Source organism: Bolinopsis microptera, chromosome 2 (assembly GCF_026151205.1).
Source record: "Bolinopsis microptera isolate Bmic1 chromosome 2, MBARI_Bmic_1.0, whole genome shotgun sequence".
Taxonomy (NCBI): Eukaryota; Metazoa; Ctenophora; class Tentaculata; order Lobata; family Bolinopsidae; genus Bolinopsis; species Bolinopsis microptera.
Genome location: NC_087073.1, coordinates 1,846,517 through 1,868,036, shown reverse-complemented (window position 1 = coordinate 1,868,036; position 21,520 = coordinate 1,846,517). Strand labels below are relative to the sequence as shown.

At 42.6% G+C, this 21,520-nt stretch overlaps 2 protein-coding genes across 7 annotated transcripts in view; both read right to left on the bottom strand.

The window, feature by feature from the left end:
- LOC134811568 (ribosome maturation protein SBDS-like) overlaps positions 1 to 21,520 on the bottom strand; it is a 41,177-nt gene that overhangs the window by 5,446 nt on the left and 14,211 nt on the right. For 2 of the 6 annotated variants that reach the window (XM_063818530.1, XM_063818531.1), the window contains exons 2-4: positions 2,744 to 2,875; positions 2,384 to 2,504; positions 1,580 to 2,221 (exon numbers count right to left, since the gene is read on the bottom strand). The exons of 2 other annotated variants lie outside the window; for them this stretch is intronic. In XM_063818530.1, the coding sequence (XP_063674600.1) occupies positions 1,716 to 2,221; positions 2,384 to 2,504; positions 2,744 to 2,860 (744 nt within the window). In that variant the 5' untranslated portion in view covers positions 2,861 to 2,875 and the 3' untranslated portion in view covers positions 1,580 to 1,715. Of the gene's footprint in view, positions 1 to 1,579; positions 2,222 to 2,383; positions 2,505 to 2,743; positions 2,876 to 6,272; positions 7,579 to 21,520 lie in introns of those variants that run through there. 2 more of the 6 variants (XM_063818526.1, XM_063818527.1) reach the window with 2 other exon arrangements.
- LOC134811570 (interferon-stimulated 20 kDa exonuclease-like 2) lies at positions 7,733 to 12,104 on the bottom strand. The gene is made up of 3 exons (XM_063818534.1): positions 11,963 to 12,104; positions 8,077 to 8,578; positions 7,733 to 7,924 (listed from the first exon to the last, which is right to left on the bottom strand). The coding sequence occupies exons 1-3, from the start codon at positions 11,984 to 11,986 to the stop codon at positions 7,770 to 7,772; spliced, it is 681 nt and encodes a 226-aa protein (XP_063674604.1). The 5' UTR covers positions 11,987 to 12,104; the 3' UTR covers positions 7,733 to 7,769.

Sequence of the window (21,520 nt, the reverse complement as noted above, 5' to 3'; positions counted from 1 at the left end):
AGAAGACTATTGGGACACTTGTTGTAGGTTTCTCGACTTCATTTGGCTAAAATTGCAAAAAATTCACCTTTTTGCCAAATTCTTGTCATACCTTAGTTCCCAAAAATTTGTGTGCCATTATATTGAGCACAATTTATTTGAGCCCGAAAAATTTGGGCAGAAAATTTGAACTCATTTGGGCGACCAAAAATTTGGGCACAAATTCTTCGAAAAATGAACGATTTTCCACTAAAATTTCAGTTAGATATTTGCCTTAGTTCATTATTATTCCTTATTATTCCAGTCATTTTGCTTTAAATTTTAAGCATGTAGGTGGTAGTCTGAGTTGTTTCACATTATGAAATTTACGATCTGCCCAGTAACTACTAAAAAATACAGTGATGATGGCACAGTACAAAATGATAGATATACAATAGTGATATTTAGTCTCTCTTTAGCCCCTGGACATATTTATCAATGGACTGGCTAAGAAATTCATGCGCAATAAGTACGAAGATTGGTACGCGAAAAACATAGTGTGTCAGCTCAATGGAGGAGTTTCATCAGACAATGTGAAAATTGATACCCGCTTGACAGTGATCTGTGAAGTACACGCTCGTTGGATCAACGAACTTTTTGTATATTTAAAAGGGAGGCCAGATGACATAAGGAAAGGCTTTGAGAAATCGGGTATAACTGATGCTTGTAGATCAGACTTTACGGTGCTTGTAGATCAGACTTTACGGTGGATGATAATCCATTTGCAGATCTTGATTAAATCTCTAGCTATCCGTACCTCTAGCCATTTGTTTTATTAGTAGCTGTTAGCTATTCCAGTTATTTCTATTCATTTAAAATATAAGCCTTTTTACTTGGTCAAGCCATGAATGACAGATTAGAAAACTAAAATTTCAAATATTATTTCACTTGGATATGAAGAAAAAGCCATCTTTCTATAGATTTCAGGGCCACAGGCCAAATGCCAAAAGTTTGGTTAGCAAAAAATTTAGCAGACGGAAAAGATTTATGCAATAAATTTGGTCTGCAAAAAATTTGGGCGAGAGGCCCGCTCAAATTTTTGGTCGCCCAAATTTTTGGGAATTAAGGTATATCCTTATTGTCAAAGTTGATTTAAATAGACCAATTTTTAATTTCTTAGGTATTGACTATCTCTACATAATGAAATAGGACTCAAAGTAAAAGTAACAGTTAAATTAAAACTTGAATTAATTAAAACTGTCAATAACATGAATCAGTTTCATCAGTCATTTATTCATAATTCTAAACAATGTGAACGATGCATTCTTTCGAAGTTTGATTAACCACGAGTCATTATTTCTGTCTACTTTCAACAATTATTGATAATTCGACTTGTTTCACAAGTTTTAGCAATGCGAAAATTTCTAAACTTGCTTATCTCTAATAAGGAAATTTACATCTGAGACAAAATTTTTGAATCTAAAATTGAAAGGTTGGACACCGGTAAAATGGCGACCGGGAAAATGTGGTGGGTTTTGAGCAATTTCGCCATATTTTTCCCGAACCATATTTTAACCGGTCGTTAATAAACCCGTCGTAATAATCCCGAGTAAGGTATATATAAAATCTCTGAAATGTTAGCCTCCGTTTTATATTTCATTTCTATTATAAAGTCAAGTTTTCAGTAGAGCAAATAACAAAGTCACATAACATAACATCAACTTTGTGGCACATACTTCAGCTTTGTGGCACATACTTCAACTTTGTGGCACATACTTCAAGATCACCGTGTCCCCACTCTCAGTAAACTTAGCCAACATCTCCGACATGGGCAGGACCTCCTCACCATAACACATAACCAACATGTCACACCCCACCTTATCATTATTATTCCTTATCTTCAAGTGATTAGCCACGTGATCAATACACCGTCCTACACTCCACGTCTTACTAAAGTGATAATAACACGGCTCTTTGTTTGTCTCTCTTGTTACGTTGATAAACTGTCTCTCTTCGGGTGGCACAGACCTTGGTCCACTACTTTTGTTCTTCATCTTCATTACCATGACTTTCCGCTCGAGTGCAAGGGATTTAGCGCCCTTCCGCTTGAGTGACACACCCTTGACACTGGAAGTGGGAGGTGGTAACTGAGGTTTAGTGGCTGGTTGGTTTGTGGGGAGGGTTTTACAGTTGTGTTGCTCCAGGATACGGTGTGACATGCAGCACACACTCGCACATTCCTCACATACCACGTTCACTATATCTGGGATATTAGTGGGGGTGTGTTAGGTGTTATTGGGAGGTATAATTTAGAACTTTTCAGGAATAAGGTTTAATTTTTGAGATGTTTCAGTCAACTAATGGTCTCTACAAATAGCACATATTATCAAGAGTTAATAAATTCCAAAATAATTAGCATATATACCCGTTAATTGGCAGATATGACAAGGTTTTGATGACTCGTACTGTACATCAGACTTCTGTTCTGGTTCCGGAACTTTCTCACATTTGTGTGTGTATGGCCCGTGATGCTCTTTACAATACACCTGATACAATAGATATGAGATATAGATATAGATATGAGATATAAAGACACAAAGTTATATTTATGACCAGTAACTTGGTAAGTTCGAAGAAATATAAAATAACAGATATTTAAATCTAACTTGAGTTTGTAAATTTTACTAATTTGGGTAGGACGCTGAAAAGAGTCATGAAAATTCGATCAATACATTTGAATTAAATTTCTGATTTTATCTGATTTGACTCAGATGAAGGTACCTACTAATTTACAAAAGTTGCACGTGATTGGTAGGAAGTCCAAGGTTCCACACGACTTCACAGAACAGTGTTCTCCAATACAGAAGGGATCACGTGACCCATCAGTTTCTACAACACTCATTATCTGATATATTATCTACTGGGGTTGCTGGTTAGTATACTGTATAGTACATTTACACCATTTCAAGTTTGGCATCTGGCCAGACGAATCAACGTCTGAGAAGTACAGAAACCAAAAACTATATTGTTTCGCTCGAAGATTTTTACAAATTGTGATGAGAACTTATGACTCGATATTTCATACACTTAAATGATAAGCAGCTAAAAACGAGGTGAAATATGACTTGTAATATGATATTATATTTTACATAATGATAAAATCATACCAAAAATACCACTATCAACGGATATAAATAACCCTGCTTGGATCACAACTGGTCGATACATATCAGTGAATCTATATTTCAACTTTAACTGTCTGATCAGTGACCAGGCTAAATGCACCCAGGGGGGGGTGTCATGTCCGTCTATGTCCGCCTATGTCCTGTCCTTTTTGGATTCTATGAGACAACGGACGTGTTTTTTGGGACATAGGCGGACACGGACGGACATAGGCGGACACGGACGGACATTGGCGGACTCGGACGGACATTGGCGGACTCGGACGGACATTGGCGGACCTGGACGGACATTGGCGGACTTGGATGGACATTAGCGGACATTGGTGGACATTAGCGGACAAACATTTTGAGGACTGAAAAGTACAGAAGAGTACTGAAGAGTACTGAGGAGGATGGCTGAGAAGGATGGCTGAGGAGGATGGCTGAGGAGGATGACTGAGGAGGATGACTGAGAGGGAGGAGGAGGAGGACCCAGAAGGAGGACCTAGGAGGAGGAGGAGGAGAACTGAGGAGGATGACTAAGGAGGTGAAGGACTCAGGAGGAGGACTGAGAAGGAGGAGGATGGCTGAGGAGGATGACTGAGGAGGATGACTGAGAGGGAGGAGGAGGAAGAGGAGGAAGAGGAGGAAGAGGACTGAGGAGGAGGAGGAGAAGGACTGAGGAGGAGAAGGAGGACCCAGGAGGAGGAGGACCCAGGAGGAGGACCCAGGAAAAGGCCCCAGGAGGAGGAGGAGGACTGGGGAGGAGGAGAACTGTTGAGGACTGATGAGGAGGACTGAGGACGAGGAGGAAGAGTAGGAGGAGGACTGAGGAGGAAGATGACTGGGGAGGATCAGGAAGACCCAGGAGGACCCAGGAGGAGGAGGAGGAGGAGGACCCAGGAGGAGGAGGAGGACTGAGGAGGACTGAGGAGGAGGACTGACGATGACTGAGAAGGAGGAGGACTGAGGAGTACTGAGGAGGATGGCTGAGGAGGATGGCTGGGGAGGATGGCTGAGGAGGATGACTGAGGAGGATGACTGAGACCCCTATCAAGATTGCTGAGAAAGTGCGGTGAGACTGGATTTTGGGCATTCGAAAGTGCGATTGTCACGTGTCACGGGGAGGAGGATGACTGAGAGGGAGGAGGAGGAGGAAGAGGAGGAAGAGGACTGAGGAGGAGGAGGAGAAGGACTGAGGAAGAGAAGGAGGACCCAGGAGGAGGAGGACCCAGGAGGAGGACCCAGGAGGAGGACCCAGGAAAAGGTCCCAGGAGGAGGAGGACTGGGGAGGAGGAGAACTGTTGAGGACTGATGAGGAGGACTGAGGACGAGGAGGAAGAGTAGGAGGAGGACTGAGGAGGAAGAGGACTGGGGAGGATCAGGAAGACCCAGGAGGAGGAGGAGGAGGAGGAGGACCCAGGAGGAGGAAGAGGACTGAGGAGGACTGAGGAGGAGGACTGACGATGACTGAGAAGGAGGAGGACTGAGGAGTACTGAGGAGGATGGCTGAGGAGGATGGCTGGGGAGGATGGCTGAGGAGGAGGACTCAGGAGGAGGACTCAGAAGGAAGAGGAGGAGGACTCAGGAGGAGGACTCAGGAGGAGGACTTAGGAGAAATGAGAAGGAGGACTGAGGAGAACTGAGGAGGAGGAGGAGGAGGAGGACTGAATAGGAGGAGGAGAAGGAGGGGGACTGGGAGAGGACTGGGGAGGAGGAGGACTGATGAGAAGGATGAGGAGGAGGACTGAGGACCGAGGAGGAAGAGGAGGAGGATGGCTGAGGAGGATGACTGAGAGGGAGGAGGAGGAGGAAGAGGAGGAAGAGGACTGAGGAGGAGGAGGAGAAGGACTGAGGAGGAGAAGGAGGACCCAGGAGGAGGACCCAGGAGGAGGACCCAGGGGGAGGACCCAGGAAAAGGCCCCAGGAGGAGGAGGAGGACTGGGGAGGAGGAGAACTGTTGAGGACTGATGAGGAGGACTGAGGGCGAGGAGGAAGAGTAGGAGGAGGACTGAGGAGGGGAGGAGGAAGAGGACTGGGGAGGATCAGGAAGACCCAGGAGGACCCAGGAGGAGGAGGACCCAGGAGGAGGAGGAGGACTGAGGAGGACTGAGGAGGAGGACTGACGATGACTGAGAAGGAGGAGGACTGAGGAGTACTGAGGAGGATGGCTGAGGAGGATGGCTGGGGAGGATGGCTGAGGAGGATGACTGAGGAGGATGACTGAGAGGGAGGAGGAAGAGGACTCAGGAGGAGGACTCAGAAGGAAGAGGAGGAGGACTCAGGAGGACTCAGGAGGAGGACTTAGGAGAAATGAGAAGGAGGACTGAGGAGAACTGAGGAGGAGGAGGAGGAGAAGGACTGAATAGGAGGAGGAGAAGGAGGGGGACTGGGAGAGGACTGGGGAGGAGGAGGACTGATGAGAAGGATGAGGAGGAGGACCCAGGAGGAGGAGGACTGAGGAGGACTGAGGAGGATGGCTGAGGAGGATGACTGAGAGGGAAGAGGAGGAGGAGGAGGAGGAGGACTGAGGAGGACTGAGAAGGAGGAGGAGGAGGAGGAGGATTGAATAGGAGGAGGAGGAGGGGGACTGGGGGAGGACTGAGGACTGAGGACTGAGGAGGAAGAGGAGGAGGATGAAGAGGAGGAGGAGGACCCAGGAGGAGGACCCAGGAGGAGGACTCAGGAGGAGGAGGAGGACTGGGAAGGAGGAGGACTGTTGAGGACTGAGGACGAGGAGGAGGAGTAGGAGGAGGACTGAGGAGGGGAGGAGGAAGAGGACTGAGGAAGATCAGGAAGACCCAGGGGGAGGAGGAGGAAGAGTAGGAGGAGGAAGCATCTAAATGTTATTTCCATTTTTGTCCATTTTTGTCCGCTCTATTTTTTGTCCGTTTTGAAAATATAGGGTACCGAACGGACAAAAAACATGATCCCCCCTATAACAGCAAAAATTGAACATTTTATTTAGCAATTTAGGTGTCCATTAATGTCCGCCTATGTCCGCCTATGTCCGTCTATGTCCGCCTATGTCCGTCTATGTCCGCCTATGTCCGTCTATGTCCGCCTATGTCCGCCTATGTCCGCCTATGTCCTGTCCTTTTTGGATTCTATGAGACAAGCGGACATAGACGGACGTGACACCCCCCCCACCCACCATAAAAAAGTAAAATTGCATTAATAAATTAATATGTTGAAAGTAACAGAAACAATTTAGACTCTACCCATTGTTAAATAAAATATCATGAGGTAATTCAAGAGCCTATCAGCTGATCTGTAGCAAACTGTACCAACTTTTCAGAAAGTGCAGTCAACTCCCCAACCTTGTCTTTCAACTCGGACACATTGTCTGACCCCTTATCTTCCTCTACTGCTTCCTTCACCAAAGCAAGGAAATCATAGTCTGAAACAAACTGAACTGGCTCATGTCTAGGTTTAAGAAGAAGAGAACACTGGTCTTGAAGACCGGTCAGTGCTCGTTGAAGAGGTTGCTGGAAAGGGAATGGGACAGGCTTGTCGTTTCTTTTATAACCAGGCACAGTGACTGATAAAATATCATCCACTGGCGATCTAGATTTGAATGAAAAAGGTAACACTTGTCCGGTTGAGGTGCTGTACTTCATCAAGTCACCTTGGGAACTTCCTAGAATTATTGCACAATCTTCCTCAGCTAGGCAGCAGGAAGTTATTTTGTTGGGGCACTTTATAAACACCTTCATTTGTTTGGTGACGTCTGCTTCTGCGGGTGACACTAAAGAGACTTTGTAAACCTCTGTTGAAACAGTCACTGCGTAAACAGAACTCTCACATTTGCTAACCAGGAGTTTGAATATTGGAGCAGGAAATTCTAGAGACACAACTATTTTCCCAGAGCACAAATCGTAAATGTTGCATGTATTGTCCAAGCTTGAGGTGAACAACCTACTTTTAAATCCTCCGAACCCGCAATAAATATCTGTCACTGGCATTGAGTGGTTAGTAAATGTGTACAAAGGTGAAACAGTTGCCTGGTCCTTCACAATTCTGTGGAATTCCCAAACATTGACATTATTGTCATACCCTCCAGAAATAAGGAGTCTGCTGTCCTTTGACCAAACAAGAGAGGTAACTTTCTGATAGTGACTACTGACAGTGTTAATGAGTTGACCTGAAGGTAGATGCCAAAATCGTATTGTGTTGTCGATACCCACTGCAATGTATGCGCCACATGGCGATGCTGCAACAGATAGGGGCAGCCCCGGTAGCACATACTTCTGAACAGAAGAATCCTGACTCATGTTCCATAGGTAGATAAGGGGCTTTTTCTGTGATATTGCCATGATGAAATGTGGAGGCAGAAAACTTAGTCTTTGGAGTGTCTCATGGACCTTGAACTTGGCTAGCTTGTTTGTCCCTTGCAAAGCATACAATCCGAGTTTATCTTCATTTAGCAAAAATGTTATCTCAATCATAGTGGATCCTGCTGAATAATGTTATCATATTATTGTTACTGCAAAATGATACTTTTAACATTAATAACATAAATAATTAACAATCTCTGCATATTTATAACAAGCTCAAGTTTGGCTTTAATGATATGTTGGGAACATAAATCAGTTAATAAAACAAGAACGATATATAGTAAAAGAAAAGTAGAATCTAAAAATTGGGTCACTATTTTTTAACATCATTCCAATAAGTATCAGTCAAGAAAGGATTTGTTTTTTTGTCCCAATGATCTTCAACTTTCTTATAAAGCATAAGAGCAGCTTTAGCGTCCTCGACTGAACAGTGTGATGCTGTCTGGATGACTTTACCAAATATTTGACCTGTAATATGATTGTGCTTATTTGGCTGATTCATTGAAAAAAGATGAAATCAAAAGTTTTAATCATTAACACATAACTTGAGGTCAGAAGTATAACTAGCTACAATAACAACAAAATAATTATTAACAGTGAATTTTTAATTATAAACTAACTTGTAAGGGTTCTTAATGAAGGTTTTTGATGATCTGGAAGACCTGCAGTGTGCCGTAGTGCAATACATTTTGATGTGTCTTTAACGAGTAGAGGATGTGGAGTAAATTTTAATGCACTAAAATCATTCTTTAAATCATGACCAATGATGTATTTCCCAGACAGGTGGCGTTTGATAAGTTTTCTGGCTTCTGAAAAGGGCATAGCATTTGACAAGTGTTTCCTTCTTATACCACTCCACTTTGTCCGATAGTCTGTCACAGGAAGAACAGGTTTAACATAACTGTCATATACAATCTCTCCGCAGTAGTTAACAATACTACAGCGACCTAATGCACTAATCCTCCCTTTAGAACCACATCCAACCATTTCACAGTCAAGAGACACAATGTTATCAGGTTTACAAGGTGGCAGGATTGGTTTTGAGGTTGTCGTAATTTCTTTTCCACCATTAGAAGCCTCTCCGACTGATTGAACCATAGCAGCAGTTAGATGGGGGTATATCTATGATTGTAAAAGGTTAATGTTACAAATAGAAGTAGCATGTGATACCGAGAATTTTCGAAGAAGGCCAGGAAAGTATTTATAATCAGAATTATTATAATCAGATTGACACAGCATTCTTCTTGTGGATGTCAATTGGACAGAACTTCCTGCATAATTTAACAAGGCTTCTACGAACCCTTTTCATCAATGTAATGAGTATTTCAAACCCATATTGCTAATCGATAAATAAGTAATGCACAACCGCTTGTGCAGGAAATTTAAGGGTTCATTAGTAGTATTGTAAGTGAACCCAAATTTTCGCTATGAAACTGTTATACTATAATACGTCTGATAGAGTGAATTCAGGTTAAACAAGATTATGTGCTTCTGTTATCACTGAAATGCTGTATTTGGCAAGAATTGTTTGACAAGAAAAAAAGATGAAAAGTAACAAAATATCACATGATAGAATATAAACTTCTGAGTAAGTAAGTAAGTAAAATTTATGAAATCACATCATCACACAAAAAAGGGTGCAATTCACAAAAAAGGGTGCATCAGGAACCCTGACAACTATAGAGCAATAGCAGTCTGTAGCTGTATCGGAAAACTGCTCTCTACGATGCTGCTATCTCGGCTCGTTAATCACCGCCAAATCTCACATCCTGATCCACCCAACCAAGCAGGCTTTACCAAAGGAAGTCAATGCAATGACCATATATTTACGCTGATGTCCACCATAGAAAAATACAAGAAAGTCAAAAATAAAATATATGCAGTATTCATTGATCTTCGCAAAGCTTTCGATCTAGTCTGCAGACAAGCTCTCATGTTCAAACTAGCCTGCTATGGTGTCAATGGTGGCTACTACGACATCATCAAAGACATGTACAGCAAATCAGAGGGTCATATCAAGATGAATGGTAAAATCAGTGAAGCATTCAAGATCCTTAAAGGAACTGAACAAGGACACCCACTTAGCCCTGAGTTTTTCAAAGTTTACTTTAAAAAGCTTTCTGACCTCCTTAACGAAGCTACTGCGAACTGTCACTTTCAGTGACTCACCTAGCGTGGGCTGATGATCTAGTTATACTTGCCCTAGATCCTGAGTCTCTCCAAAAGTTGCTTACGATTATTGGGGACTACTGTAACGAATGGGGTCTGGAAATCAATATCTCCAAAACCAAATTCATGGTCTTCAATGGCAAAGGACCAGACATTCCAAATTGGCGTCCTTCCATTCACAAAAGAGATATCGAGATGGTCTCCAGCTACTGCTATCTTGGGATTATTATAAGCAGCACAGGGAAATTTCGGCAAGCAACTGACTCTTTATACCGAAAAGGACTTGGAGCTTACTTCAGCTTGAAAAGCACTATAGACCGGAGATTCGTTGATGCATCCTGCCTTAACAAATTATTTAACACCCTTGTTAAGCCAATTCTACTTTACGGCTGTCAAGTTTGGGCCCCGGTTCTACCCACCGTCAATAAGGTCCTCTCTAGCTTCAGCAAGTTTCACAATCTTGATCATGCGGTCTCTCACATCGCTAAACAGCAACTTGAGCAAGTGCATCTACGACACCTAAAATACCTTCTTGGTATAAACAGAAGGGCAGTCAATGCTACAGCCTGGGGAGAAACTGGCTCATACCCAATCATTATTGAAATGTTGAAACTGAGTACTAAATATTTCAAAAGAGTTATGAGCCTCCCCTCTACACAACTAGTCAAAGCTGCAATGACTGAGCAGATTAACCTCAAATTGTCATGGTTTGTAGGCATCGAATCAATCATCAAATCATTCAACAACATCGACCTTCTTGAAAGGAATTCATCGTCGCTGTTGAACGCAACCTCACTCGCAGACTCCTGCAGCCCTGAATTAATCACAGAGAACCTGAAAAAACAATTCCGCGATTCCTGGGGTTCTCTTGTGAAAGATTCTAGAAAGCTATCATTCTACAGTGAAGTCAAAACAGAATTTGCATGGGAGCCATATCTAACCTATGCTAGGTCTTTTCAGGACAGAAGGGCAACCACACAGATTCGGTCCAGTTCTCATCACCTTAGAATTGAAAGGGGGAGATATGACAAAACTCCAATTGATGAAAGGACCTGCAACTATTGCGAGCTTAACACCAACCAGCTATTCATTGAGGACGAGAATCATATGCTCCATTTCTGCCCCTAGGGAAAGGTCCTAGGGACAAATTTCAAAATCTCAGTGGAAACCTACTCAACAATGTTGGTAATGGTAGCTTCAATCTTGCCTCCACGTTCATGTCGCAGTCTGATTGCAAGGATACTCCCAGTGATGAGGACGTAAGTTTGATCAAACTCTCAACCAGCACCATTAACAAGATCTACAGACTAACCCTCAACTTCAAAGACAGTCTGAAAGCAGATAATTAGTTTCCTTTCTCAGTTTTCTTTTTTTGTATTCTTTCTTCTTTTTTCCTCTCCTCCCTTTTTTTCCTCCCAGCTTTGAATCTGTGATGGATGTGATGGAAGGCTTGCGTTCACTTTTATCCCTACATGGGCTCCCGGCCGTGCGTCCATGTAGGAGCTGTGGGGCCTTCCGAGTGATAGGGTTACAGTGACTGCTAGTAGAGAAAATATGAAGGTTCCACCAGTAGACATAAGTATCGAAAGCAGGGCATTGGCTCGACCTCCGAGGCGGGGTATCCGTGAGGACCCTGGTCGTAATCAGCTCTGCACTGTTTCAGTGTATCCTGATGCCTGAAATCTCGGACACTGCCTACGTACGGGGTAGACAGCCACGGATGATTTTGTCTGTGAGCTTTTCATCACTTCCTGACATGAGCCAGACCTCAGCTGGATCCTTCCTTTTCCTTTTTCTTTACTTCCCGTTCAGTCAACCTCTTCATCATCAGTTTGAGTTGCTTCGCCTTGCATTCGAACTTTGCCTCCACAGTTCACCACGGCACCTCTTTTGGATGCCTCCGACCGGGCAACACTAGCTCTCAGACACTGGCTAACTTACCGCGCACGGCTTAGTTTCTGTGTCTTTTCTGTGGCCGTGTATTCCGTTTTATGCCACCCTCTCTGCCGTTCTCGCGCTTGCGCTCACCCACTCCTCAGTGGGCTGTTTATTTGACAGAGTTACTGGCTGGCACTCCCATCATCTTCTCGCTCACCATCACTGCCCAATCAAATTTATGCAATCAAAATCACTATACACCCATAATCATATGATCACACAAAGCTTTGAAATATACTTTTTTCTGTTTGAGATTTGAATAACGTTACTGTAATGTTCCAAATTATATTTTAAATGTTCAAAATGTTCAAAAAATGTTCACACATGTCTACAAAATAAAAAACCTCATCAGCATACAAAGCTAAATTAAAGGTTAACAGTGCCACATTAACATCTTACCTGATGGGGAGTAAAATCGGCCATCAGTTTGAGTGTGCGGGGAAGATAAAACAAAAAATCTAATCTGAAGGAATCGTCAACAAAATTGTTTGATAGCGCTCGATTCTAAAATAAAATTCAGAATCTGAGCGTGCTACAGTCGGGGACCAGTTGAGGACCAGCTAGAGAACGGGTTGAAAAAGTCACGTCACAATTGAGTGAATAGCGATTAACAATTAATCATCATCATATTCAGAGTTAGCGTTCGAAAATACATCAAATCAGGTAAATTTCAACTGTCAGGGGCGCGGCCCTTTTAAAAAAATTCAAAGGAAAACAAATTTTTTTGTCTACCAACACGCGACTTTATTTTTATGATATGATATGTTTTGAAATTTTTGAAATATGAAATTATAAATTTAATTTTATCCCACGGACTTATCAACTATGGGCTGGTGGTGGTGTCATCGTTTGTCGTACTCAAAACGTTTCGCGGTTGCGAATGCCGGCCCATCGAGGAAAATCTTTTTACTTTGTTTTTTAACCATTATAAAGTGTATATATATATGATTAGTCAGATATAATATTGTCATTGAGTTCAAACAGTTCCCGAAACGAAAAAGCAAACATTTGATTTTTGTTTCGGCGACTGAATCGTCGATGGGCCAACAAATATTTGCTGTCGAGTAGTCATGAATACTCAGATTTACATGATTATTGATTTAATTTAGAAATTGTATATAAATTCACATAGCCATGTGTATACGCGTACTGCGTGACGCGCTTGTTTCACAAGCAACAAGCGGTCGCTCACTACTGCAAGCGAGAGGGCTCTGGTTAGAGCAAGTATATAAATATCTTTGACCAAGTTTATTTGTCTTTGAGAATGCACCCAGCACTTGGCGCGCGCGGCGGCTTTGATGTTAGCGGCTACAAGTTAGGTTCACATAGCCATGTGTCTACGTTTACTGCTACTGCAAGCGAGAGGGCTCTGGTTAGAGCAACAAGTTAGGCAGCTGACGATAAGATGCCGAGCGCGTTCAGCGTTCGGCTTTTCTTGGTTGACGATGTCAACCTTGCTCTATCCAGAGCCCTTGCGCTTGCAGTAGCGCGCGCCCGCCTCACGGCGGTAAAAAGGGCTCTAGCCATGAACCCACCCAACGATTTTGGCACCACTGTACAGTGGTGCCAAAATTTCCCGCGCTTTTGTCCTCATATCCAACGTGTGTAGCCTTTCAGACATTGATTGCATAAACGAGGTGTCGTACGTCACCTAAAGATCAGGTGACAGGGGGCTGACCACGCCCAAACCTAATTGATCATTGATTGGGTCTGAGGTCACCTAATTATGAGTCTATGAGGTCACGTGACTATGACGTCACCAGCCCTTGTCCTACGTTTCCCGCTCATTGGACCAAGTGAGCTTGCATGCTTGTGAATGTAGGTGTAAGTACAGCTGTACTGTAGTTTATATTTAATTAATCCCTATACACGGTCACTGTGCACTATAGAAACCTGCAAAAGTGGTTACTGCATACTGGAGGGAGTAGTGCCAAGACTTCCTTCGCTACATAGACGCTGTTGTCAGCACTGCACGCGCGCGCACGAACCTTCCCATCGGGGTTCGTGGATAGGTGCTTTTCTTGACTTGTGAAACAAGCGCGCCCGCAGTGGCGCGAAAGCAGATGGTTAGGTGAAATGTCAACCCATTGAGATCGTTGCTCTGCGAAGCAGAGCAACGATCGACGAAGCAAGAATGCTAGTTCGCGCGGCGCGTCGAAGCGGCGAAGTCCTCCGAGGCTTTTCGTTTTTGATTTTACAAAGCAACTTTTAATGATTATTAATAAAATTATGAAATATTTATTGCTCTAACCAGAGCCCTCTCGCTTGCAGTAGCGTGCGACCGTCACGCAGTACGCGTAGACACATGGCTATGTGAAAGATATTTATAATTTAACATGTATCGATTCTTCTGTGGAAAATAAAAATTGTATTTTAATTAAAAATTGTATTTTACTTTTGATTGTTATTAATAAATACCAAAATGTAAATTTATTTTCCTAAAAATTTGTTTTCCTAACAATTAAATGAACATGGTTGGTGTGTTTTTAACTAATTTATTATTGTTAAAAACTAATTCATTATTGTTAAAAAAGTTTATATTGAGAATTTTAAACAGTAGTCTATAGACCAATTAAAATATTTTACTGGTCACGTGTATGGTTAAGAGTTTTATGACATTGGATGAATCTAAGGTGTTCAAAGAAAGATGAGATCATGGATGATGGTAAACCCCTTAGAATAAATGAAGAATGGTGCGGTAGCAACTTGTTTGTATGACGTGATGACCCCCACGGTCGCTTCACTATAGTGTATCGTCTTCGACGATACAGGGGAGCCGCGCACTTCGTGCGCGGCGGGTCATACAACTATGACAACAAGTTGTTGGGTTCTCTGCTAGAAAGTAGGAAAGATGTCACCAGAAGAATCATGTTAGCCAATGTAGCATTCCAGAACTTCAAGAAGGTCTGGTGTCAGAGTAAGATCCCCCTACAGAAGAAGCTGATGGTCTACCTCTAGAAACCCCAGAACTCATCAAGCCTAGTCTGAATTCAAAACTAGTTGACCAGCTACGTACAGTTTCCTGGACAACTGGAACCTTTTTGGGCCATGCACAAGCCAATAGCATGTATGGTCCTGCAGTGGGGTCTCCTTGTCCTTGGATCTGTGTTTTGATCCGTCTTTTCTTAAAATTTTCCATTTGTGTCACTTAGACTCACCTATTAAATGTTAATCGACACCACTGGTCCTAGTTAGATTTAGCCATGGCACAACTACTCAAACGTAACAGTTAAATAGGTGTGACATACTATTATATTCTTATAATTATATCATATAATTCTTATAATTATATCATATAATGATTGATTAATAAATAAAATACTTTGTTTTACTAAAAATACTTTGTTTTACTCTATGAGGCCCAAGTAGTATCTATCCTCATGTATAACTCTAGTTGCTGGGAATGCCTAAATCGTACAGGGACAAATTAGATGCATGTCACCGTAACCACCTTAGAAAGATCATGAATGGCCACGCAGTATGATGTCCAAAGATACCCTCTACAAACAGAGTAACTCTACCCCTATGTCTGAGTGTGCTGAGTTATCTAGGTGGAAGATGCTAGGACACATACTGAGGAGCGATGAAAGATCACCAGCTCAAGTTGCGCTGTGTTTTGCTGTCGAGATGTGTAGTGAAGTTGGTAGACTGGGGGCTCACAGACGTAACCTCCTACACCACCTGAAGGTTGACCTCTGGAAGCGTTTCATCTTGCTGGAGTCGTATGATGATATTCTCCATTTGAGAGAACTTACTAGTGACCGTGGTTATTGGAGAAAATTGTTCAACTTTATACTTGAGTACAAGTCAATTTGACTTTTGGCCGTTAAAAAGTTTTTAACGGCCAGGTAGCGCAGTTGGTTAGCCAGCTTTGCAATCGTGATGTTGCGGGTTCAAATCCCACTGCCTGCCTGGTCGTGGGGTGAGTGTCGTTGACATTCAGCTAAGGATCGTGAGTGGTCTATGCAGCCCCCCGGTCTACTCAGCCGAATACTCGAGAAATCGGGTGTGAGGGTTAAATGAGGAGCTGCACATTGCAGCAAAGTCTCGGGCGAAGAAAGTATGGTACACACTACCTTAACCGTCACTGGCTAAAAACAAATCCTTCGGCTTCCTGTAATTGGCTGGTTGCACATGTGTAACAATATGGCTGTTGGAATACTCCGAAGTAAAATAAGTGTCTAGATAAAAAAAATCTTACAAAGGATCACGTTTCGGTTCTAAATTGTTTTAGGGTTGTTGACATTTGTAAGATTGACATGTTTGATAATAATGAATGAATCTATTTATTACGAGTAAATTTAAGGACTGCTAGTATACATTTTTAACCAACTCAACAACATTTTGGAAGAATAAGAACATAAGCATTAACAACAAAGTGTGAATCTACATCGCAGCTGTTCTTACCATTTTGACGTCTAGCTATGGATGCGAGATATGGAACACGACTCAAGTGCAGACAAGAAAATTGGAGTCTTTCCATCAGTACTGCTTATGCAGAATCATGAGAGTGAGGTGGTTCCATCGAGTAAGTAATGAGGATGTTTTAAGAAGGGCATCAATAGCTGCTCTTGCTGACATAATGTAAGCAGTCGACACTTGCTTCCCGGTTCGAAGTTTATTTGCATTTAATTAAGGGTTTGGACAATGGAAACGAGCGTGATAATAAAGGGTAAACAAAGTTAAACTATGAAACAATACAATGAATAATTCGACAACCTCTACTTCAAATCCTAATTAACCAGACTCGTATCGCCCATAAACGCTCAGCGATCTAGTGCTGCAACATAAAACACGGATAGCACGGTCAACTCGCCTTGACCGTGCCTAATCTAGGTGCCCTGAAATAACCACTGTCGATTCTAAACCTCTAACGACACGTTCCATCCGTGCTCACCAGGCCCCAACCATAACTGGTCCTGGTCCCTTACACTAGTCCGGTATCAACCATGACCCTCTATCGAATAGGGTGAGAATGCAAACAAGGGGTATAATAAAGGTGCCCAAGGTACTTAACTGAACAACGAATAATCGAATATTTGCTCAACCAACGCTTAGTCACTTAGACTCATATTGCCTCAAATGCTGTGCAACAAATTCCTAATTGCTCCGATTCATACTGCCTCAAATATTACGCAACCTACTTCCTGCCGTTAATCCTACTCTTAATCTAGCTTTACCTATCTGAGTCAACCATTGCTGACTCTCGCTCTGCCAGAGCCCAGTGTTGTCAAGACATCCCCTGGTGTCGGCCACAACCAAGCCTGATAACAGTAATTACGTAATGCTCCATTATTCTACGGCCGCCAATCTTATACTTACCACTATAACCATCTACCTAACTAAACGACCTAACCTTAACCGGTTCTAGCTCCTACTCTTAGTCTAGCTTTACCTATCTAAGTCAACCAGCGCTGACTCCCGCTCTGCCAGAGCCCAGTGTTGTCAAGACATCCCCTGGTGTCGGCCACAACCAAGCCTGATAACAGTAATTACGTAATGCTCCACTATTCTACGGCCGCCAATCTTATACTTACCACTATAACCATCTGCCTAACTAAACGACCTAACCTTAACAGGTTCTAGCTACAGAACCTGCCCGGTATCAAAATGACCCCCCTCTCGATCGGGTAAACTGGCACTCCCGATCTCAAAAGGCTAATCGTCTTTTCCTCTCGCCCCTGATAGTCTAAACAATCTACCATTTCCCGGGAATTGCAAACTGTCCTGTCGATAGCCACAACATAGTACCACTAGTATTCTGTAAACACTCCATAATTCAACCTCGTACTGACCCAAACATATGTTAAACTGACCTCTCTGCACTTAAACTGCAATAACTGTCGTATACTAATATATGCCCGAAATACTACCGTCACATACTGGACACCACGACCGCCTTATTATAATCACTACACTACCTAGATATTACACCATATTACCCTAAATTCATCTCAATTAATCACGGTTTACACAACTTTACAAAATATGTTCTTTCTTAGAACCCTACTATACTGGTACAATAATTTAATGGAAAATCTCTTACTATAGACCATATCTCTTGCCCGGTCACGGCTTACACAACTTTACAAAATATGTTCTTTCTTAGAACCCTACTATACTGGTACAATAATTTAATGGAAAATCTCTTACTATAGACCATATCTCTTGCCCGGTCACGGCTTACAACTTTACAAAATCTAATCTTTTTTAGAACTCTATCATACTGCTGGGACACTAACTGAATGGAAAATCTCGTAAAAATCTTGCCCGATCATGAAAATTTGATCTTTCTTAAAACTTTACTATTCTGGTATAATAAAACACACTTTCTAAAACCTTTTTTCTGCTCTTCCTCAACCTTCCGAAATACCATGGAGAGCATTTAAAGCCCCACTATAATAATTTAATAAAGTTTCATCAAACTTAACAGCTTACTTCATTTGTCTATCTTGTCTTTCGTCTCTTATTATCTCCGTCTCGTTCTCCGTTCCGAACATCCTCATCTGGATCCGGTCTCGAGTCTCCGTTCGTCGTTCGACATATCTTTTTCTGGCTCTCGTTCTTTGTCTCCACTCCTTGCCCAGACTATCTTCCTCTGGATCTCTCTCTCTATCTCTGTTCAGAATACAAGATGATGTATAGCGTCTCAGTTCGTGGGTTTAGTTTCCCTGTCTCTCTTGTACTCCAGGTATGTTAATCATCTTCTCCTCACCGTCCCTGTTGGGTAATACTCTCCGATAGTTATTTATTAAACTTTGTTTTACTTTTCATTTCAATATCGACAGTTCTTTCAGTTCCAAGTAATTTCTGATTTATCTGATTTTTGTGATCAATGATATTGCACTGTTATTTCGATATAACTACTGTTATATAAATTTTGTGACTCATCCTGACTCTGTATCTCCTTCCAGCCTATCCGCATTCTCCCGTAACTCGTCCCCGACCACTCTGTGGACTGTGTCTCCATTTATCAGCTCTTGTCTCCGACCCGTCTATGTCTCCATTTATCAGCTCACGCCTCCGTCTCGTCTGTGTCTCCATTTATCAGCTTTCTGTGTCTCCATTTATCAGCTCTCGTCTCCGACCACTTTGTGTCTCCATTTATCAACTCTCTGTGTCTCCATTTATCAGCTCTCGTCTTCGATCACTCTGTGTCTCCATTTAATAGCTCTTGCCTCCGACCACTCTGTGTCTCTATTTATCAGCTCTCTGTGTCTCCGTTTATCAGCTCTCGTCTCCAACCACTCTGTGTCTCCATTTATCAGCTCTCGTCTCCACCAACTCTGTGTCTTCATTTATCAGTACTTGTCTCCGATTGTACTGTGTCTCCATTTATCAGCTCTCGTCTCCGACCATATTGTGTCTCTATTTCACTTCTGACCTTTGACCTCCTGTATCTCTCATAACAGGTGCAGTCCGAGCTGGTCCCCTTTCCATAGTATCACACATGCAGGCACACTGTAGTTCTCACTAACTACTACACTATTAAACAACAGTTATTTTCTGGACAAAACTGTCAAAACCCTTCTGCTATGCGTGCATACTACCCATTGCTTCCCGAGGTTCACTTTTCAATCCCCTCGATCACAACAGCTACATTTGCTTACTAACTGTTAGGTCTTAAGGACCAGGTCGCTTTTAGCTTGTGTAGGCCCGACTGTACATTGAGCAGGAAACGCAACCTTGTAGAACACAAGGGTTTTATAGCATAGTGTTCCTACCGGCAAGTGACCCAGTCTGTAGCGATGGATTACCAGTGAGTGGGGTTGGCACTCCTGGGTTCCACCGACGGTCTGACCCATAGTGGACTTTGCTATCCAACTATGAGCTTTGACCGTTTTCACTTGCCTTGCCTGTTCACTAGATCTTATCTTCCAAATTTGTGCCTCACAGGCTCCCCGAACACATCAGTTTTTTCTAGGGTCCCAAACTGTCAAAACCCAAAACACGGGTAATTTTCCACTTTACACACAAGTGGGGTTCGACTAAAATAAGATCATAGCTAGGTGTGGACTGTCGTCCACGCACCACTATAAGCCACTTGCTCAGGGGACGAATACTGATCTTGTTTTTCTCTCTAAACAATCATCAGACCCTGAGTAGCCCGAACTTATAGCCGACTAGAAGGTACCACAGTATCATGTTAATTCATGATTCGTTAGACACAGGAGCCTTCAGTATCTCTCCAGCACTATAGAATGATTTAATGTGCCCCCGGACCCTCACGGACCCACTGCCTCCTGTTGCTGACTGGGTTATAGGGAGCTCATCCCCCTTCCCAATCAGCCTTCGTCTCCGACTACTTTGTGTCTCTTTTGATCTGTTTGGAGAGGCGAATCATACACCGTTTAGGCTCTTGAAATCTTCGAATTAAAAATCATCTTGAGAGAACCTCCTCAAATTATTGGTTATATAGTAGTGTTGAAAGTAAGACTGGTCTCCATTTATCAGCCTTCGTCTCTGACCCCTCTGTGTCTCCATTTATCAGCTCTTGTCTCCGATCGTACTGTGTCTCCCTTTATCAGTACTTGTCTCCGATCGTACTGTGCCTCCACAAAATTATAAACTGATTACACATCACACCTCACCATATCTCTCCTTTGGTATCATCACCGTATCAATACTAGACTCTGTGTCTAGAGAATCATGTGATTTTTTCTGCACTTGACACTCACTGATTTGGTCACTTTCAGTTGTTGCCGTTCTCCGCCAATCATAATCTGATCATTCTCTATGTCTAATGATACCCCCAGTTGCTTCATGCTACATCCTCCAAAACAAAAACTCAAGTTTCTCTCGACTTCGCTGACCTTTTCCTTCAACTCTTCAGGTATTGACTCTAAGAATGTGTTCAACCAAACATCACCACACACATTACTGGTTGTCCCAGTGTCACTCAATACCTTGTTCAATGTCTCATTGACTAACAGCACTGTCTCACAGTAGTCATTGTCAATTTTGTTTGAATCTTTACCATTCCTGCACGACTGATACATACACACTGAGCCCGAATCCTTCTTTCGAACATCATTAACATTGGGATTATGTTGACAATCTGCCCGGAAATGCTTATTTGAATCACAAATTGAACATCTTGCTACATCGCCTGTTTTGTGATTGATAGCATTTAACTCATCTTTGTAGTCTGAGTTATTCCTTTCTTTTGAATTGAGCTGTTTGTCTCTTTCCCATGGTCTGCTGTAATTTCCAGATCTCCCTCTGCCATTGGAGTAATTGTTATAACCGCCAGAAGAGAACGCTTTCCTTCATCCTTGTCCTCGATTATTGTATCCTTGATAGAATGTATATTCTCCGTTATCACCACCGATATCAGTATCCTTTTCATCAAACTGACCCCTATGGTAATGCACATCCGATCCAGGTTCTACCTTAATCTTCACTGTGTCTAACTCCAGTCTGGATCTACGACAGAAAACAGCGTCACCGAAACACCTCTTCAAACCTTCCTCAATTGCTTTACTTGTCAACTCTTGAGTCCCCATTGCAGCTTTGATCAATATCTGTTGATCTTTGGTCAGGTTGGCCTGAGTTAACAACCTGTATGCCAACATACCATCATGATAAATTTCTTTCTTGTCATTAAACAACTCTCCGATCCGGTTCAATCGTCTCTTGAACTCAGCGCTATATTCTGTCATTTGCATTTGTTCCGGTCTAACAAACTTTTCTAGATCATCAATACCTAGAAATATACTCTGAGTATATATATAAATATACTCTAAGCGTGTTACAAAATCTCTTGCCTTGAAATCCTGGATTCTCAAGACACACACTGCAGCCTGCTTAGCAGAGCTGCTATCGAAGTTCCCTACTCCCAGATGCCGACTTCACGTTTCCACTTCAAGTAATCCATCCCCTCTGTCGACAAAGGTGGTTGGTCTCCTCCCATGCCTTATCAGTTCTTCTACCTGCTACTAATGATAAATTTCTTTC

Bases quoted from the DNA above. Each gene is read 5' to 3' on its own strand.
- LOC134811570 (XM_063818534.1), bottom strand. From the start codon at position 11,986: ATGGCCGATTTTACTCCCCATCAG. The intron at 8,579-11,962 runs GTAAGATGTTAA...TTACAATCATAG, and splicing joins CCGATTTTACTCCCCATCAG to ATATACCCCCATCTAACTGC. The intron at 7,925-8,076 runs GTTAGTTTATAA...ATCATATTACAG, and splicing joins TTCATTAAGAACCCTTACAA to GTCAAATATTTGGTAAAGTC.